The sequence below is a fragment of the Rutidosis leptorrhynchoides genome, chromosome 3 (genome assembly GCF_046630445.1).
Source record: "Rutidosis leptorrhynchoides isolate AG116_Rl617_1_P2 chromosome 3, CSIRO_AGI_Rlap_v1, whole genome shotgun sequence".
NCBI classification, from domain to species: Eukaryota; Viridiplantae; Streptophyta; class Magnoliopsida; order Asterales; family Asteraceae; genus Rutidosis; species Rutidosis leptorrhynchoides.
The window spans coordinates 32,087,263-32,109,686 of record NC_092335.1 but is presented as its reverse complement, the minus strand read 5'-3'; the positions used below and the strand labels follow the sequence as shown (position 1 = coordinate 32,109,686).

At 34.7% G+C, this 22,424-nt stretch overlaps 2 protein-coding genes across 2 annotated transcripts; one reads left to right on the top strand and one right to left on the bottom strand.

The window, feature by feature from the left end:
* The first annotated feature begins 10,807 nt into the window (after positions 1-10,807).
* Positions 10,808-18,823, top strand: LOC139899615 (uncharacterized). Its single transcript, XM_071882437.1, has 7 exons — positions 10,808-11,003; positions 16,432-16,545; positions 16,635-17,183; positions 17,559-17,944; positions 18,033-18,134; positions 18,225-18,362; positions 18,466-18,823. The coding sequence occupies exons 2-7, from the start codon at positions 16,449-16,451 to the stop codon at positions 18,595-18,597; spliced, it is 1,404 nt and encodes a 467-aa protein (XP_071738538.1). The 5' UTR covers positions 10,808-11,003; positions 16,432-16,448; the 3' UTR covers positions 18,598-18,823.
* A 422-nt stretch (positions 18,824-19,245) lies between these two features.
* Positions 19,246-20,538, bottom strand: LOC139899841 (tetraspanin-6-like). Its single transcript, XM_071882671.1, has 2 exons — positions 20,033-20,538; positions 19,246-19,548 (listed from the first exon to the last, which is right to left on the bottom strand). The coding sequence occupies exons 1-2, from the start codon at positions 20,522-20,524 to the stop codon at positions 19,246-19,248; spliced, it is 795 nt and encodes a 264-aa protein (XP_071738772.1). The 5' UTR covers positions 20,525-20,538.
* Positions 20,539-22,424: the final 1,886 nt, after the last annotated feature.

The window sequence follows — 22,424 nt, the reverse complement described above, 5'->3', positions numbered from 1 at the left end:
AGAGATATTCATACATGATAATATCATGATAATATAATAATTTAAAATCTCATTTGATATTATAAACATTGGGTTAACAACATTTAACAAGATCGTTAACCTAAAGGTTTCAAAACAACACTTACATGTAACGACTAACGATGACTTAACGACTCAGTTAAAATGTATATACATATAGTGTTTTAATATGTATTTATACACTTTTGAAAGACTTCAATACACTTATCAAAATACTTCTACTTAACAAAAATGCTTACAATTACATCCTCGTTCAGTTTCATCAACAATTCTACTCGTATGCACCCGTATTCGTACTCGTACAATACACAGCTTTTAGATGTATGTACTATTGGTATATACACTCCAATGATCAGCTCTTAGCAGCCCATGTGATTCACCTAACACATGTGGGAACCATAATTTGGCAACTAGCATGAAATATCTCATAAAATTACAAAAATATGAGTAATCATTCATGACTTATTTACATGAAAACAAAATTACATATCCTTTATATCTAATCCATACACCAACGACTAAAAACACCTACAAACACTTTCATTCTTCAATTTTCTTCATCTAATTGATCTCTCTCAAGTTCTATCTTCAAGTTCTAAGTGTTCTTCATAAATTCTACAAGTTCTAGTTACATAAAATCAAGAATACTTTCAAGTTTGCTAGCTCACTTCCAATCTTGTAAGGTGATCATCCAACCTCAAGAAATCTTTGTTTCTTACAGTAGGTTATCATTCTAATACAAGGTAATAATTATATTCAAACTTTGGTTCAATTTCTATAACTATAACAATCTTATTTCAAGTGATGATCTTACTTGAACTTATTTTCGTGTCATGATTCTGCTTCAAGAACTTCGAGCCATCCAAGGATTCGTTGAAGCTAGATCCATTTTTCTCTTTCCCAGTAGGTTTATCCAAGGAACTTAAGGTAGTAATGATGTTCATAACATCATTCAATTCATACATATAAAGCTATATTATTCGAAGGTTTAAACTTGTAATCACTAGAACATAGTTTAGTTAATTCTAAACTTGTTCGCAACCAAAATTTAATCCTTCTAACTTGACTTTTAAAATCAACTAAACACATGTTCTATATCTATATGATATGCTAACTTAATGATTTAAAACCTGGAAACACGAAAAACACCGTAAAACCGGATTTACGCCGTCGTAGTAACACCGCGGGCTGTTTTGGGTTAGTTAATTAAAAACTATGATAAACTTTGATTTAAAAGTTGTTATTTTGAGAAAATGATTTTTATTATGAACATGAAACTATATCCAAAAATTATGGTTAAACTCAAAGTGGAAGTATGTTTTTTCTAAAATGGTCATCTAGACGTCGTTCTTTCGACTGAAATGACTACCTTTACAAAAACGACTTGTAACTTATTTTTCCGACTATAAACCTATACTTTTTCTGTTTAGATTCATAAAATAGAGTTCAATATGAAACCATAGCAATTTGATTCACTCAAAACGGATTTAAAATGAAGAAGTTATGGGTAAAACAAGATTGGATAATTTTTCTCATTTTAGCTACGTGAAAATTGGTAACAAATCTATTCCAACCATAACTTAATCAACTTGTATTGTATATTATTTAATCTTGAGATACCATAGACACGTATACAATGTTTCGACCTATCATGTCGACACATCTATATATATTTCGGAACAACCATAGACACTCTATATGTGAATGTTGGAGTTAGCTATACAGGGTTGAGGTTGATTCCAAAATATATATAGTTTGAGTTGTGATCAATACTGAGATACGTATACACTGGGTCGTGGATTGATTCAAGATAATATTTATCGATTTATTTCTGTACATCTAACTGTGGACAACTAGTTGTAGGTTACTAACGAGGACAGCTGACTTAATAAACTTAAAACATCAAAATATATTAAAAGTGTTGTAAATATATTTTGAACATACTTTGATATATATGTATATATTGTTATAGGTTCGTGAATCAACCAGTGGCCAAGTCTTACTTCCCGACGAAGTAAAAATCTGTGAAAGTGAGTTATAGTCCCACTTTTAAAATCTAATATTTTTGGGATGAGAATACATGCAGGTTTTATAAATGATTTACAAAATAGACACAAGTACGTGAAACTACATTCTATGGTTGAATTATCGAAATCGAATATGCCCCTTTTTATTAAGTCTGGTAATCTAAGAATTAGGGAACAGACACCCTAATTGACGCGAATCCTAAAGATAGATCTATTGGGCCTAACAAACCCCATCCAAAGTACCGGATGCTTTAGTACTTCGAAATTTATATCATATTCGAAGGGTGTCCCGGAATGATGGGGATATTTTTATATATGCATCTTGTTAATGTCGGTTACCAGGTGTTCACCATATGAATGATTTTTATCTCTATGTATGGGATGTGTATTGAAATATGAAATCTTGTGGTCTATTATTATGATTTGATATATATAGGTTAAACCTATAACTCACCAACATTTTTGTTGACGTTTTAAGCATGTTTATTCTCAGGTGATTATTAAGAGCTTCCACTGTCGCATACTTAAATAAGGACGAGATTTGGAGTCCATGCTTGTATGATATTGTGTAAAAACTGCATTCAAGAAACTTATTTTGTTGTAACATATTTGTATTGTAAACCATTATGTAATGGTCGTGTGTAAACAGAATATTTTAGATTATCATTATTTGATAATCTACGTAAAGCTTTTTAAATCTTTATTGATGAAATAAAGGTTATGGTTTGTTTTAAAATGAATGCAGTCTTTGAAAAACGTCTCATATAGAGGTCAAAACCTCGCAACGAAATCAATTAATATGGAACATTTTTAATCAATAAGAATGGGACATTTCAGGTGTAGGATGTCCAACACATGGGAGTTGGGACATCTGGTCCTCGAGCTCAGTAACTCGGGCTCGGAGGATCCCCACCTCCCTTGTCAATTCCTCGACAGTGGGAGATGTTGGGGCAGGCGGTGCTGGTGGTGCGGGTGGTGCCGGTGGTGCAGATGTAGACGGTCCAGCTCCAGAAATAGTCAGTACGTAACGGTGTGCCTTACTCACGAGTTGGTCGGAAGGATACGGCACAAGCCGCTTACGGGCAGTAACCCTACGACGCCGACCAAATGTGTCAGTGAATGCTCGTCCTCCGTTGATCCCCGGAATAATGGTACCGTCGAAGCGATACCGTTTCTTCGGCGGGGTGGAGGGTGGCTGAACAGGTGCATCGGGGTCCTCCTCGTCGGAGTCATCATCACTAGAGCCGTCTGTAGATGAATCATTGGATGAAGAATCATCTGAATCATGCGGTGGTGGCTGCACTGGTGGCTGAACTGGCTCTCCTCGAGCGGCCATCATCTGTCTGTACCTAGCGGGTCCGATCAGAATGAGACGTCCATCAGGGGCACGTCGGCACCAATGGCAATACCGGTTACAGAACGGACCTTCCCCGAAATCCGCGGGAATCACAATCTCACCGGAGCGGGGCTGTGATCCTGAGGGTCCGGGGGCAGATGGAGCTGGAATCTCCGAAGGGTCCTGAGCTCCGCTAGAAGTAACCACTGGGGCAGGCGCCTGGCTGCTAGTCCCGGAAGATGAAGCGCCGGGGTCACTCGTGGGTAGCGGGATCGGTGTGTCGGTAGCAGCAGCAGGTGGGGTGGCTGACGAGTCTGAACTGCCCAAAATAATAGCAGGTGGAGTATCCGACATCTGAACAAGGAAAAATAAATTTTTCCATGTCAGTAAGTCATAAAGCAAGCACGTATTAGGCCAACAGTTTAAATCATGTATAACAATAAGTAGCATGGCAATAATAACGAATCGTACAAAAGTAGCATGCAATCGAAAGCAAGTAATATCATACGGTAGTGAAATCATGCAGTAGTGAAATCATGTAATAGCATATGGCATATAGAAGTAAAAGTAAGCAGCAACATGCAGTAAGTTCAGTGGAAACAGTGAACTAGCAAGTTGTAGATTAGTCCTATTAGTGAATCCTACTCGGGTCGATCTTAGACTCACTAATGCAACCTAATTCCCTACAACCAATGCTCTGATACCAAATGTGATGCCCCGTAAAAAACCATCGTGTACGAATTATCAACAACAGGATCATTACAAGGTCAAACATTATATGCTATTTCAAGATACGTTTGCATTCATGATAAAAGGTGACGTCATAAACAACGTCAAATGTTTTACATCCAAAAGTATGCTTCAATGAACGGAAGCAAATATAATAGTGCGTGACCCTTAGGTCGTTACAAATCATAGTTCAAAAGTAATTAAGTTTGAATGCAAGATAAAGTAGTTCATGCAGTGACAACTCTAGAGCAGCGGGTGTCTACAGCAAGACTAGTACACAGCGGAAGCAATCTTAAGCACCTGAGAAAAATATGCTTAAAAACGTCAACACAAAGGTTGGTGAGCTATAGTTTAAGTATAACAGTATGTAAGGTAGGCCACGAGATTTCAGTGCTACAAAGAGCGTTTCAAAACAGTATGATAAGGTATATGTTAACCGTGGGCACTTGGTAACTAACTTAACGATTATACCCCCTGAAAGTACACTTGGAAAGTGCGTATGTTTACGAAGTATTAAACACTCGGTAAATGCTAAGATTCGCGTTCACCGGTTCAAAAACCAATGACTAAACGTTACCGAGCTAAAGGGAATGTTTATGCCGTTGTATAACCCACACATATATAAGTTTAAGTACTCGTGCCTAGTATGTAAAACATAAAATGCGCATGTATTCTCAGTTCCCAAAGTAGTTAAATTAAAAAAGGGAATGCTATAACTCACAATGATAAAGTAGCGGTAAAGTCGAGTCGAGAAATAAGCAAGTACGTAGGTCCGGAAAGTCCTCAACCTAAGTCAAATAGTACTAAGTCAGTAAATCGTCCGAATAGGTTTAAAAGTATGTAAATAAGGTCTTAAGGGTCATCATCATTCATCATTAAACAAAAGGTGTAAAGTAAGTTTCGTTCAAGTAGAGTTTAAAACAAAGGCTGAGTTCGATCAGTCACCACGGCCTCTATACCTACTGAAATAAGGTGAGACTAGTGGCCATGGCTCCGTATATGAGTCCTTTAGTTGTGAAAAAAATTCCAGAAGCCAACTAATCTTCGTTTGACCATGGCGACGGTTTAAGTGCGAGTAGGTCAGAATTTTCAGCACAACGTTAAAAGGACATAGTGACACTCGGAAGGCCATAAATCCTAAATCGTAACTCGGATTAAGACGAGTCTTAAATGAAAAGTTATCTACACGAACTGAGATATCTGAAAATCAAGGTTACAGTAGCCAGGTGTACTGGTCAGTTACAGAAACCAGAAAACAGAAAGCAGAAAACAGAAAACAGAAAAAGAATGGGTTCCGGTGGGTTTTTGGTACTCGATGCTTATCACGGTTCTCATCCTTGATGCATATAGCTTCAAGTGTACAACTCTTTGATGTGTTTGCATCATTTTCACCAAGGTTTGACCATCATAACCCAATTGTAAGTCTAAGACATGAAGCACAACTCACTTAAGTGTTGCAAGTGTTTTGATGAACCAAAGTTACATCAAAGTCTTAGATTTAACACATACATGAACTATAAAAGTAATATTAACCAAGTTTTGACTATTATGACACAAGTGTAAGTCTAAGACATGTAGCACAACTCACTTAAGGGTTGTATGAAGTTTGATGAACCAAAGTTACATCAAGGTCTTAGATCTAACACATACATGAACTTTAAAACTAATAATAAGTTACAAACTTGAAAGTGAACTTATGAAATCAAGATCATAAGTTGTAGAACATAGTTCTTAGTAGATCTTGAAGATCCTAGACCCAAAAGTCTAGATCTAACATAAGTGTACAAAGTTATAGTTAAAGAAAGATTACTTACATGTTCTTGAACTTTCAAAGTTAACTTTTAGTTCAAGATTAATGAGATCAAAGTTAACTAGTAACACTTGACCAATAACAACCAACAAACATGAAATTAAAGTGTATAATATGAAGAAATAAACTAAGTAAACAAGTAAATAAGTTCATGGGTTTCATACTTTAAAGATTCAAGTCTAAGTCTTGATCTTTAAGAAAGTAAACTTTTAAATTTACTTCATGAACTTCAAGTATGGTTTTAACTCATGAACTTTAATCCTTTAAAACAATAAATGTAGAACATAACTAGAAAGTTTATGTTCTTGTTTGTTCTTGTTAATACAAGATGATATGAAGAATCTAACTATAAAGTTTGATTCTTAGTAACATGTAAGTAAATAACTAACAACAAGTAACAATAATCAAAGACAAGTATTCAAACAAGCAAAGATGATGATGAAGATGTATATGAATCGGTTTTTGCAAAGAAAAGAAGAGAGAAAAAGTCTTCAAGTTACTTACAATATTTAGAAAGAATGAGAGAAAGAAATGAGAGAAAATGTTTGAGAGAAAATGAGAGGTAAGTGTGTGTTTGAAATGTGAAGAGTAATACTAGTAAATGTAGTAGTAAAAAAAAAATTAAAACTCCTCTAAAAGGCCATAAAGGCCGACGGTTTTTGCAAGGGGAGAGGGAAGAAAAATGTTCACATGGTTCTTGTATGTTAAAGTCCAAAAAGATGGATATTAGGGGTGATTGCATGGGAATGAACAAGTAACTAGATTCTTATGTAATAAACTAACTAGTTAGACTATAAATGGACTACTTACATGTGAGTTGGGCTAAAGAGTCCATGAAAGATGTAGGGTGGGCTTATAAGCCCAATATCATGAGTTCATAACATTAACAAGGCCCAAGTTCAAGTATTTAACAAGTTAATCCAATTAAAGCCCAAGTAACTAACTAATAACCATAGTTAATTAAAATGATTAATAAAACTTAATCATGAATGTAAATAATATCTGAAAATATTATTCGTGTAATGTACGAGCGTCACAAAGACGTTTCGGGTATTCAAAAGTCATGTACGGTTAATCATGGCAACATGTAAATGTAATAACATACATTCGTTTAATCACAAGTATTAATAATAATTATTATTATTAATAAATAAACGTTGGAAAATTCAGGGTCGTTACATTACCCACCTGTTAAAGAATATTTCGTCCTGAAATTTTTAGCTGAGGTAGATGGAGGAGTCGGGAAAAGGTGAGGATAGTTCTGCATCATTTGATCCTCTCGCTCCCAGGTAAACTCAGGTCCTCGTTTGGCATTCCATCGCACTCGGACGATCGAAATCTTGTTGTGTTTCAAAGTTTTGACCTCACGATCCATAATTTCAACAGGTTCTTCCACAAAGTGGAGTTTGTCGTCAATTGTAAGTTCCTCCAGTGGTATGATAAGTTCGGGTGTGGCAAGATACTTCTTCAAGTTTGACACGTGGAAGGTAGGATGAACTGAGCTCAATTGTGCTGGTAGATCCAAACGGTAAGCAACGGGTCCAACACGTTCCAAGATTTCAAAAGGACCAATGTATCGCGGGTTTAACTTTCCACGTTTTCCAAAGCGAATCACACCTTTCCAAGGTGCAACCTTCAACATTACACGGTCACCGATGTTGAATTCAAAGTCCTTACGTTTACGGTCTGCATAACTCTTTTGACGATCGCGGGCAGTCTTAAGTCTAGCTTGAATCTGAGCAATCTTCTCTGTTGTTTCATGGACTACCTCGGGTCCGGTGATTTGTTTTTCGCCTACTTCGGCCCAACAAATAGGAGATCGGCACTTACAGCCATACAATGCTTCAAAAGGTGCGGCATCAATGCTTGAGTGATAACTGTTGTTGTACGAGAATTCGGCTAACGGCAAATGCCTTTCCCAAGCCTTTCCAAAATCAATGACACATGCACGCAACATGTCCTCCAAGGTCTGAATCGTTCGTTCACTTTGCCCGTCATTCTGAGGGTGATAAGCAGTACTCATGTCAAGACGAGTTCCCATTGCTTCTTGCAAAGAATGCCAAAATCTAGAAGCAAAATGGGGATCGCGATCGGAGATGATCGATAAAGGTACACCATGACGAGATACAACCTCTTTGATGTATAATTGAGCAAGTCTCTCCATCGTATCCATTTCCTTCATAGCCAAGAAGTGTGCAGATTTGGTAAGACGGTCAACGATAACCCATATGGTACCACTCATCATTCACTCCATTTCACTTCCAATTCTCTTTCTAATTCTCTCTCAACACACACACACTTATGAACGAATTTTTCCAGTAGCTAATCATCATCTTCATCAAAAATTACTTCAAGAATCAAGCTATAATCATCTTAGGAAGAACACTTCAAGAACACTTCGAAAATCCTTTCAAGTTTACTAGTTTACATCCAAACTTTCTAATCCATTCCAAGTAATCATCTAAGATCAAGAAACCTTTATTATTTATAGTAGGTTATCTTTCTTATTCAAGGTAATAATCATATTCAAACTTTGATTCAATTTCTATAACTATAAACTATCTTAATTCGAGTAAAAATCTTACTTGAACTTGTTTTTGTGTCATGATCCTACTTCAAGAACTTTCAAGCCATCCAAGATCCTTTGAAGCTAGATCATTTCTTGTCACTTCCAGTAGGTTTACCTACTAAACTTAAGGTATTAATGATGTTCATAACATCATTCGATTCATACATATAAAACTATCTTATTCGAAGATTTAAACTTGTAATCACTAGAACATAGTTTAGTTAATTCTAAACTTGTTCGCAAATAAAGTTAATCCTTCTAACTTGACTTTTAAAATCAACTAAACACATGTTCTATATCTATATGATATGCTAATTTAATGATTTAAAACCTGGAAACACGAAAAACACCGTAAAACCGGACATACGCCGTCGTAGTAACACCGCGGGCTGTTTTGGGTTTGATAATTAAAAACTATGATAAACTTTGATTTAAAAGTTTTTCTTCTGAGAAAATGATTTTTCTTATGAACATGAAACTATATCCAAAAATCATGGTTAAACTCAAACTGAAAGTATGTTTTTCAAAATGGTCATCAAGACGTCGTTCTTTCGACTGAAATGACTACCTCTTACAAAAATGACTTGTAACTTATATTTCCGACTATAAACCTATACTTTTTCTGTATAGAGTCATAAAATAGAGTTCAATATGAAACCATAGCAATTTGATTCACTCAAAACGGATTTAAAACGAAGAAGTTATGGGTAAAACAAGAATGGATATTTTTTGATTGTTGTAGCTACGGGAAATATTGTAACAATTCTATACAAATCATAACTTAACAAACTTATATTGTATTATTCATGTATTCTATTATATATTATGTAATCTTGGGATACCATAGACACGTATACAATGTTTTGACATATCATATCGACCCATCTATATAATATATTTTGGAACAACCATAGACACTCTATATGCAGTAATGTTGGAGTTAGCTATACAGGGTTGAGGTTGATTCCAAAATAATATATATAGTTTGAGTTGTGATCTAGCCTGAGGCTTGTATACACTGGGTCGTGGATTGATCCAAGATAAATTATATTTATTTCTGTACATCTAACTATGGACAACTAGTTGTAGGTTATTAACGAGGACATCTGACTTAATAAGCTTAAAACATTATAACGTATTAAAAAATGTTGTAAATATATTTTGAGCATACTTTGATATATATGTACATATTTGTATAGGTTCGTGAATCGACCAGTGGCCAAGTCTTACTTCCCGACGAAGTAAAAATCTGTGAAAGTGAGTTATAGTCCCACTTTTAAAATCTAATATTTTGGGATGATAATACATGCAGTTTTATAAATGTTTTACGAAATAGACACAAGTAAATGAAACTACATTATATGGTTGAATGATCGAAGCCGAATATGCCCCTTTTGCTTGGTAACCTAAGAATTAGTAAACCGATCTACTAATTGACGCGAATCTTAAAGATAGATCTATTGGGCCTAACAAACCCCATCCAAAGTACCGGATGCTTTAGTACTTCGATGTTGTTTTATCATGTCCGATGGATGTCCCGAAATGATAGGGGATATTCTTATATGCATCTTGTTAATGTCGGTTACCAGGTGTTCACCATATGAATGATTTTTATCTCTATGTATGGGATGTATATTGAAATATGAAATCTTGTGGTCTATTATTGCGATTTGATAAATATATAGGTTAAACCTATAACTCACCAACATTTTTGTTGACGTTTTAAGCATGTTTATTCTCAGGTGATTATTAAGAGCTTCCGCTGTTGCATACTAAAATAAGGACAAGATTTGGAGTCCATGCTTGTATGATATTGTGTAAAAACTGCATTCAAGAAACTTATTTTTGATGTAATATATTCTTATTGTAAACCATTATGTAATGGTTGTGTGTAAACAGTATATTTTAGATTATTATTATTTGATAATCTACGTAATGCTTTTTAAACCTTTATCGATAAAATAAAGGTTATGCTTGTTTTAAAAAATGAATGCAGTCTTTGAAAAATGTCTCATATAGAGGTCAAAACCTCGCGACGAAATCAATTAATATGGAACGTTTATAATCAATATGAACGGGACATTTCAAATTGATGGGCCAAAATCGAATTTGGTAATCAAAGTCGGTCAAAGTCAAAAACAGTTAACATTTTAACATGAATTTAAACTATAATTTTATAGTTTTTTAGCAAAATGAATAATTTTAAACAATTATTTTTTATACTTATAGTTTTTTCCTATATTTTCACATATATAATTTTTAAAATTTAATATATAAATGTGTACAATACAATTCTATTAATCACTTTAAAGTACCGACAGATTAATTCCGAATACCTAATTTTTGCAACCTTGTATATAAGTAACCACCGAATTGTCTTATCAAACAACAGCACAATTCCATACGCCAACACTTTGCATTTTTTTATTGTTTTAAGCAAACCCTGTTAATTTAATCATCAATCGCATCGCCGGCGTCGATTTTCGACCACCCTAACTTCACGATATCCCGGCGGTACGATCATCTTCGCTACGATCATTCATATATTCCCGATCATTTTGGTTTATTTGTTACTTTATCGCGTTATTATCTAATTAATTCTATTACATTAAATAAAAATATTATAGAAGTACGTGATGCCTTTTTTTTAATTTAGATTGGTCTGAATAACTAATATAAAAGCACTAGTCTAATTGCGCCTAAATAGAGTATTATCGGGGATTATAATCTGTAATTTTTATTTTATTTGGATGATATCAATACACGTGTGTAAGTTTTATGTAGTATAGAGGATACGAAAATTGAATGCGATCTTACTAAGTAATATTCATGTTTAAAAAGTTAGGTTATAAAATTCTAATATGTTTTGATTAGTAACGATAATGCTATGATATCATTTACCCTTGTTTGTTTGAGATTTCTGGTTTTGATTTTCAATTGTTAAGGATGGTGATTTCTGTTATTAGGGTTTGATTTGGTGTTACATTAGTTTGAGTGTTAAGTTTTGATCATTGAGTATTATATTAGATTGAACATATTAGATTAGGTCTTGGTCTATTTTGATATTTGACATTTTAAGCTTTGATATAATATTTGGTAGTCTTTTAAGCTTGGCAGATGATGATTTGGTATTGGGTTTTTTTGTTGTTGTTGTAGACTTAATAAATATTTATCAAGCACTGTATCCATGTATCCATGTTAGGAGTATACTGAGCGTGGATTGGCTTCGGTGCATCCAGATATATGGATCAGGTACCCAATGACAAAATGTAAACATGAGTCGCGTATTGGGTACAACCGTGCAAGTGAGATGTGGCTTGATTTGTTTTTCAATGGCTTGGCTAGTGTTTCCCCTTTTATATTCTTTCATATATATTTGAATTCTTTCGGTCATAAAGAAAAAGAAACTTTACAGAAAATTGGATACAAGGCATACTCCGATAATTAGAGTTTTGAGATGCTAGTATGCTACATCTAGTTCTTCCTGTAATCCCTGTTGTCTACAACTAAAATCAAAAAAGTTTTGACGTTTTACTTGCTTAATTCTATTAATAATTTTGAATCTGGTTGTTTATTTGCTTATAAGGTAGTCATTTAAATTTACTGTTGTAGACATGTATTTTGATAACCTATTTTGGTGCAAGTTAAAATATTACGTTGATGTTTTCTGTGAATAAGTTGTTCTGTTTATTTGTCTTAAAATATTGCATATGTGACATGTCTAGTTTTTCCTTCTTTTGTTGAATGCCAAACCCAAGTGTCTGATAAGTGATATCTTTTACACTTGATATCCACAGCCAATGCCTGTTTTATAGCTTATAGTCGTATTTAAGTGGCTTATCTTATAGATTTTATAGGCAAATAAAGAACTAGCGTAAACGATTACTTCTGTTACCGATTTATTATGTAGGTTAGCTCTTTGTAAGTTATTGTGAGTTTACTACAAATTTTGATGATATTGGAGCGGATGCTTAGTTTCTTGTCAGGTCATCCTCTGCATATTGTTTCGAACATAAAATAAGCTTAATAGCCTTACAAGCCATCATCTAACCCACAAACCCAAGTGTGTAATATTGTTTTTTTTGCAGCAAAGACCCTTTAGTTTCCTTAATACATGTTACTGCCAGGTCATCACCCTCCTTGGTTGAAAAATACCATGTAGACAGTACTATAATCTGCTCAGATTATACAGAAGAGGTGTTCTTATAGAAAGGTTTCCAAGACGTTTATTGTCACTTATATGAACCCGTTGTTGGAAGTTGGTTGCAGTGCTCGCCACAAATTGATAAATGTTTATTACAGACGAAGATTGGATCGTGATGGTACATGCTGCTTTTAGTTCGAAAGATGACATGATGTTCTGTGGTCAAAGAGAAGGACTTTTTATTACCATTGAATTATGATCGCCAGTTGTACGCTCTAAAATTTAAGTATGAAAAAGGTGACTTGTGATTGTGGCCCATATGTAAGATGTGCACATTAAGTTCCTTGGAATTTTAGTGGACAAATAATTTCCGTATCATATTGGATAGGAGTGTACTATATAGGTTAAATAAATTCAAGCTGTGACCAATGCTTATTTATACCTGGCTTTCTGTAATTACAAGTTTACAACCTGTAACTGTCTATACTTGTTTGTCCCCATGAGGGACATGAAAAAAGGAAATATTTATTGTGAATAATGACTCAATCAATTGTAGCTCTTTTGTATATCTACTTAAAGTCTTTGCTTATTATTGTATATTATTTAAGTCACATCTTCAAAAGATGACTTAGTTCATTATCAGATGTTTACTATATTTGTTTATTTATTTTTATTTTAAGATGTGTTTAAGTCACTCTAGTTTTCAAACCAGCACCCTGTAGTATGAGAAAGCACATGAAAAAATATAGAGGGAAGGGTAAGCTAATAAAGTTAAAGATGTTTAGCAATCACCCTTACAGCTGCTGCTGCTGCATTAAGCTGCGAGCACTCACTTTATTGGGCACTCAATAAAATTAAAGTAATGATAAGTTTTTGTTTATACAAATATGACTAGCACTGTATATTCTGGATAACTTTGACTTGTATGTTCGCAAATGCTTCTGCTTTTTCTTTGTAAAAGATGTATCTGGTCTTATGCATGTTTTAGTTTCTTGAAACCAATTACTCTATTTCATATAGAAAACAAGTTGTTCATAGCTTTTAAAACTCAGTCTTGGACTATTATTAGCTTGTCTCTGAGGTTAAGGAAGATTGAGCTCTAGTATACTAGTTGGTATATGGTCGGGGCTATGTGATGAGTGCAGTGAATCGAAAGCCTATCCACTTGTCTCTCTTAGAGTTGAGACACCAATTCATGGAGCTTTAATCATTTCGTTGTATCTGAGGATGCAAGTACTATTGTTGGAGCATGAGCGAATATAGCCAAATTCAGAAAATTCCGGTTGGTTATATATCTTTTTTTTTTTTTTTTTTGAACGGCGGTTAGTCACTGACGGGGGTTGAACGCGATGTTGACACCCACCCGCCCACCCGATCATTTCCTTGGTACGAATCATTACAGTCCTACCGCCCCTCTAGCTGTAGTATTTAGCCTGAATCAGACTTTCATCCAATGACAGCTATTTGGAATATTATTGCAAAGGGCATCATATTGCAGGCACTTTAGACCTACTGATTAAAGTAAGGCTTTATAAATGTAGTGTGTCAGCATCAAGATTAATAAAACATGAACATATGCAGATATGTATGGTGATGTTACAATAGGAACTGTAAGCTTGTTTAAACCAATTTGAAGCAGTATGGTGATATTATCACATTCATGTGCTAAACTATTCCATCTGAGGCGATATGTCTTCATAAGTAGGTGAGTAGATGGAACGTGACATTTTAACTGTTAGGCGACTTTTTGAAGCAGCAAAATAATGGCATGGCTTCTGTTGTAATCTATATTATAACTCAGAAGCATATGGCAGGGGCGATTTTTGCACTGCACATATGGCAGGGGCGATTTTAGCTCTACATATATGGTAGAGCCTGAACCTTGACATATAGTATTGGGTGAAAAGTTATGTCAAAAGTATATTTATGGCCTCTATTCGTTGCCGCAGCTGACCCTTTGTTTTGAGACAGCAGATAAACTCATACAGGGGAAGTTAGATTATGGAATGTAATCCAAGACTTGTCGACTCTGTTTCCAGGCTTTTTATTGTTGGAAAGTCCAGTGTATTCTTTCAATCATAAACTGTTACAGGTATGGAGCTCATGTGTAAGTTGTGACATTGACATTTCAATCATTTAAATACTGAATGGAGCAACAATCTAATTGGTGCAACTGAATCAAAAAAGTATTGAATCTTACTTTGGAAACTTGTGGAAAGCTATGATACTGATTTGTCAGGATGGAATTCACATGAAGGATGAAGCCTCAGGGTTATTATTTAAGGTCATCGTGATAGTGGTTCTGGAGTGTATATACTTGTACAGTATTCTTAAGTATCTTGAGGACTGAATATGTCTGAGCCTTGTAGTATTGAACTATTGAGCTACATATTTCTTGATTTTGTTATATTCAGTAGACTTTCTCATTGGCGGTTGTTGGTTGTTAGTTTATGGCCACATTATTAGATGATGAAAATGAAATGCTGAATTTTCTGTAGCCCATCAGGAGAACTATCCCACATCCTGACCATTATAAGGGTTATTGGACACCGTCTTGTAAGTATCGTTTTGTTTTAGTAGTGTACTTCTGTGTGGCCCTTAAAAAACTTTTTCACGCATAGGGTCTTAATATTAGGTAATAGTTCCATTTATTCAGGATAACCTTTTTTGTGCAATGCAGGAATTATTCATCTAGGTCGAATTTCGTGGGGTAAATATATGAGGTACCTTTAGGGTCTATATATGAAATGATAGTTCATTTTATTCAGGATAACCCTCTTTTTGCAGTGCAGGACTTATAAGTCGAATGTCCAGGGATAAATATATGAGGTATTTCTAGAATCTTTATCTGAGGTAATAGTTTCTTCTTTTCGGGATAATTTTTTTGTGCGGTGCAGGATTGAATCATATAGGTTGATTTTCCAGAAATAAATATTTGAGGTACACTTTGACCCTATCTTGTGTGTAAAATCATTTTATCTTATAACCCTGGTGAAGCTAGATAGATTATGAGAGGCGTAGTATGCCTTTAACAGGTCTGTCTGTTTTGCTCTATCTTTTAGTTTGACATTCAGTTTTGTTCCCAAAGTTTATACTTGGAGTTTAATAAGCGCTAGTCCATTTAAAATTCTCTACTGAAACACACAAACTAGATTCCTTCATGTGGTCAGGATAATTGCTGCTACTACAAGAAGTCGACTCAATGCTCAGGAATTAAGACATCACTTTTTTTAGTTATATTCTCTCCCTATAGATATATGATAAGTATATATTACGCTCAATGAGTAATTTTGTATATAAGTTGCATTAGTGCTATTGCTTGGGCCAAATCCGTCACCACTTTCCAAAAAAATTGAGCATCCAGTTCTTGCAGACCCAATTGGTAGTATGTAATTTGTGTTACTGTTTCGTGGATTTGGTTTGGTAAGATGCATGTTAAGTTGATTGTTGTATCATCGTTCACCACCCATAGTGTTTATCTACAGGTATGTGAGAGATGGCTGAGAAGATGTAAATCATCTCGGTATCTACTGAGATATGAGTGTCAAATTGTTTATACAAGTATAAAGTACTCTTTTGTTGAGGGACTGTATAGATAGATGTTATTGTGAACTACAGTATGATTTAGGAAATTAGGGAAGTTTTTTGGTCACTCTTGACTGCTTGTTAGAAATGCTCTAGTGTATATGTGCAATCATTGGGCGCGTTAATTTATACTTTATTAGCTATTTTCCCTGTATCTCTAGAGGTTGGCTTAACAGCTACATTTTTTTTTTTTTTTTTTTTACTGTGAACCAGACTTTACTGTCAAAAAGATGAGGCGTGGTCACACATCTAACTCTTTTACAAGATCTGGAAATGACCAACATGACAGAAACCATACACCGACAGAGCAACCTTTCTTTCCTACGGGTAAATTTTGAGATATTTATGACTTTAATTTTGACATTTTGAGGAACATATGTGTTTTTTTTTTCTACTTGACATTGTTACTTTATCAGGAAGGGGAATTGTTTCAGAGAATGGTGTATTTGTTGGTCAGATGAATCATATTGCAAGAGGCGGAGTACCTGAAAACAGGGCAAACGAATATCCTTCATCAAATGTGGGCATGGAGATACAACCCTACGTGCCGGCCCCACCCGTGGAACCATACTCACATTCATCGATCACAGAAGATAGATCTTCGATGCCAGTTGGGCATGCTCATTGTACCAGCTACAGTATGCGCGATGCAGGCAATGGTGGGCCACTCAAGAGAAAAAGATCAGGTAGCTTCTATAGTGCAGGAAGTTCATCTAGTTCTTCTCAAATGCCATTGGACAAAGATTGTCTCCCGTATAGAAGCAGTCTTACAATTGGAGACGAAGATTCTTCTAGAAATGTTAGACGTAGATATAGACTCGATCTGGAACCTTCCATGACAAGACCACATGTACCAAGTCATTTTTACCATTCTGCCCCTGGTCAACATACCAATCTAGATCCAAACGGTGGACACTGGAACGGTGTTTCTCATTATGCTTTTCAAAGAAGGATCTCGCCTTCAGGTAACCTTTCGGTGTTCTTATCGCATAATTAGTTGGTTATATGTATGCGTATAATCTAAAGAGTTTTTTTTTTTTTAAAATATCAGGGATGGTCCCTTTGGTTTGTATTAGAAATCACCGGTGGTCCTCGTACTTTTTTTTCGTCACGGATTGTCCCTGTGGGTTGCATTTTGAATCACAGTTGATCCCTGTGGTGCATATCCACAGGGACCATCCTCGACGAAAAAATGCAAATCTCAGGGACCTTGGTGATTAAAATGCAAATCGCAGGGACGATCCTTCACGAAAAAAAGTAAAGGGACCACCGGTAATTTCTGATACAAACCACAGGGACCATTCGTGATAATTTGTCAATTTTTTTTTATGAAAAAGCAGATGTTTGTGGGTCGAGACATGAGATGAATCAGTTCCATATTGGAGCGAGTTCCGCTGATCGTGATCCGTATGTCGGCAGATACCAAGCTGCTTCTTCTTCTTCTTCACATGCTCATTCCATAAGGGAAGAGCATGCCGTCAACCATTTTCGAAGAAGTGATTCGTCACACGAGCACGGTTCAAGGTACTCTCATTATGCACGTGGTGCCACATCATCAACGAATGGACTACACGCGCTCCCGGATTATTTCTCTTCCAGAAATTCACGACATTATTCTCATGGTGGATGGCGCAGTAGTTACAGGAGCGGAAGACCAAGGTTAGCTGTTGATAGATTTGCACCTGTTACTCATACAACAGAATCTCATGATAGAATGGGACATGAGGTACGTAATTTATGTTATTTAGTATATACCATATATGTATTTGTAGTATCTAATCGTATTTTAACTTGAATAATCTTTATAAAATTAGAGCATTATGATGGGGGATCGGGCATCATTCTATCCTAGTTCCAGAAACTTCTCGGATCAATATAGAGATTTGAGACTAGACATCGACAGCATGAGCTATGAGGTTTGATAAATTAAAACATCAATTATAAAAGCTGTTTTATTTGTTATTCGTTTCTTCGTTTTTTTAAATGTATCTGTTTTTTTTTGGCAGGAACTACTAAATCTCGAGGAAAGGATAGGGAGTGTTAGCACGGGGTTGTCTGAGAATAGCATATCCAAGTTTCTAAAGGAGAAAGTTTACTCATACTTGGACCAAGACCTTGACGAAGTTTCGTGTCCTATCTGCCTTGTAAGTTAAAATTATTCCCATTTTGTAGTGTCTATAATGAATATATGATTGTGGCTATTTTGTTATGCGATTATTAAAATTTGATTTACTGTGAAATTAACAGGAAGAATACAAGAGTGGGGATAAGATTGGAAAGATGGAAATATGTGGACATGACTATCATGTAGATTGTATCAAGAAATGGCTGTTTATGAAGAAATTATGCCCCATCTGCAAAACTGAATGCTCTAATTAGAACCAAACAAAGGGTCGTTATTCACTTGGCATTTTAAGTTGTAAATATGATCATCATCGCATACGACATCGATTGATATGCACAACCTGTAAATTCTTGAGTCCATTATGTTGCTATTCAGTTAGTTATTGTAAATTAAGGATGCTGTTTATGGTTCTCAATTGTTGATATTTGATATATGATATGTGTGTGACAACAAAACATTGCAAAGGTTATGGTTGTTTCATCTTTATCCTCCATCATTTTAGACACAATTGAATTGTGTTAATATTTAATGTTTCAAAATTGTCTTAAGTATGTACACATGAAACAGATAGGTTATAGATTTCATAATAACTCTATTTTTTTTTTTTTTTTATATAGAGGCCGGAGGTCCGCACGGAAGCAATCTCTCTACTCTGGGTAGGGAGAGGGATGACTTTCTCTTCATGTGGGTAGAGAATTTTTCTCGACTCGTGGATAGAGAAACGACTTCTCTATTCTAGGATAGAGGAAGGATTGTTTACATCTCACCTCCCCATACCTCGCATATGCGGGATTGGGTATTGTTGTTGTTGTTGTTGTTGTCTATCATAAAACAAAATTAGTTGCTAAACTATTGTAACTACGTATTGTTGCGTGCAGAGCTTCGTAGCTTATTATAACAACTTACGAGTAGAACCATTTCGGCCTAATAGATTCACCATATGGGTAATAGGTATCAGCTCGTTTTGCATTTTGGTATGCACAACAACCAACAAAATAAATGCCGATGAGAAGCATAACCATGATGATATTTAGAACCATGAGTCTATGCCAATCTCGTCTCACATCCTCAAGCACCCCTGCTTTGCATGAGTCACACGCGTAGCACAACAAATTTGGATCATTGTTCCATTTATAGCAGTCGGGATCTTGTGTCATCATTGGCGCTTGGTAGTCACAAGCAGTTGGTGGTTTGCAACAACCTGACTGGATAATGTAACCAAAAGATGATTACTAAAAAAATGATTAAATTGCCAATTCAATACAACAACATTATCCAATCCCTTCGATAGGGGGTATGGAAGGTAAGGGTGTACAGTTACACCTTACTCGAAGGTAAAGTGACTGATTTCAAATAGTTTTTTGGCAAACTCGTATACATATAATATAAATATTACTTATTCATTAGGAGTAATATTTAATTATTTTAACATTGTAGTTAACAAAAATATAAAATTTAACATGTCAATTTTGTAATTAAAAAAAAAAAAAAAAAATCAAAATCTTTTCAGTGATGGGTCCTTTCGGAAGTACTTTCTTTAACTTCAGATTAAGGGATGCCTTCTGCCTGAAAGGTACTTCAGGGAGAGGAACGAGTCTCTACGAATTTTAATCAAATTAAAAATACAAATAGTGCAATATTATTGTTGTGATAGTTATCAAATATTGTTGAAGAAGACAAAAAAGATACCTGAATTGGAGACATGTTTTCTTGCATATAGTCAGCAGGAGTCCACATAACAATTTTAGCACAAGTCTTAGACCCCAAAATACAAGTCCTAACTGTCGTCCAATATTTAGTATTTTCAATTCTTCTTCTCAACCAAGGTGAATAACTTTGCAAGTGATATTCTCTATAAGCCCGGCCGGGAACCTCCACGCCACCACCAGGGCTGACCACCACGAACCCAAAAACCGTCACAGCCAACAAGGCCGTGATCAACAACAACATTACCACCAAGTACAACCATAACGCCCATACCACATGATAACATGCACCTATGAAACCAGCCAATGATACAAGCAAGATAACGAATCCCACCACCATAAGCGGTCGTTGAAGGAAGCTTTCACAAGTGGCGGTACTTTTCGCCATCCATAAGCCGCCACCGATGATTGGAATTGAAGCTAGGAGTGTCAGTAGGTTCAAGAAACCTATTAATGTGTTACTAACCCTCGTCATTTTGTACTTGCAAATTAAATGTCTTCTTAAGATATCTTTATTTTGGTATGTTCAATTGTTCTTATACTCTTGTGGTTCTATAAAGCTATATGAATTCAAATTATATCAGTCTTGCTCAATTGCTTTTTTATGCACTAAGGTATGGAAGAACTTTAACATAAAAAATGAAAATGACTAAATTGCACTTCTTAGCTATTAAGTAACTCTTATTTTAAACTAAATCTTTTGAGTTCATTGAAATTGAGAAGATTACTAACATAGTCAAAATATTTATCATATAATGCAGTAGCCAAGTAGATAAATTAGTTTAAAATTTACTAATTACTTCATTATTTAAAATGTCTGAGGAGTCATATAGTAGAATGAGTGGGAATGAGATCATGGAAGTCCAACCCCTTAAGTTATGCACATGATATGGGTAAGGGGCAATTCTGGTAATTTCATTGAAAGTAGTAGCTTTTGGATATGGCCCATTACAAGGGTGTTTCATTACTATCTTTAGGGTTCCACCAATATTGCTTTGAAAAGAGAAGTTGGTATCAACATCAAAAATCACCTATATGTTGCAATATATTTTGCCCATTTGTTTCTTTTGATTGCTACCTACAAAACCAATAGCCAATAATACAAAATTTATATTTATATTCTAAAATATTCGATTGCTTTCGACTATCAAAAACAAAAAAGGGAATAATATATTCCAAATAATTAAGATATTTTAATTTTATTTAACTCTAATAATTCGCAAGTATTGGATGTATGTTTTCATACCATTCAAGCAAATTTTTTAAATGATATTGACTCCTTATAAGATAGAAATTAATAATAAATTCACAAACCGATTATAAGGTTTATGGTGTACGAAGTGTGTCATGTATTTGGGGAGGTCAGGAGGGAAACAAAGTGATCAAACGTTCAGGACCCAAAAGTTTTAGGGGCCCAATTTTTTTATATACAGATACATAATCGAAGATTTGAGAAGCATAAGAACTAGAAAAACACAACTGAAACATCGAAGACAAAGCACAATGGGCCCAAAAATAACAATCGAAGAGGACCCATGAAAAAAAAAAGAAGAAATCAAAGTCTACTAAAATTCTTTGCAAGACCGAAAGTGTCATTTTTCATCTCGTTCTAGACACTTAATTTTTCGGGACCGGATGTATTTATTAAAATAACAATACATGTATTTTTTTTAAATTATCAAAAAATTATTATTGTTATAAATTTAATATTTCAAACCTTTTAAAAAACGTGTTGGGAAGTTCATCACGGAAGTCCTTAACCAACAAGGTAAAGTTTGCGGCTTAAACGTGTTTTTCTTTAAATAAATGAAATGAAAATGAAAATGAAACTAGAAAATATGGCGCGTATGCGTTTTCTAACCCAACTTTCGCCTACATTAGATTGATTCTTTGTATTCAAATATGATAAATTCACTTAAAATCTCTATAGTATTACACAAATTTCATAAAATTTATTGAAGAAAAACATCAAAAAATGATGAATGGAATAAAAAGACAAGTTGGAATATCACCTTTATTTTTTAATCTTTAGAATTATTTAAAAGTTTTGGACACGGATAGAATGTATATATATTTATAAAAGCTACTCACTTACAACTCTTAATTAATTCAATGTACAAGATGTTTATATTTGAATTTAGTTTTTAAGCATACAGCGTTTAATGCTATGTTTAGAAACTATTTATTACTTGTTATGAAAATCAAAAGTCATGCAAAGTGGCCAACAATATATTTGACTATATCTTGTGATGTTTACATATTGAAAATAAGGAGCATTGTATAGTTATATACTATAAATATGCATCAAATGCAATTGTAAATGGTGTACAATTTTCTCGAATATATTTTTCTTCCTCTCTATTTTCTCTCTGCAT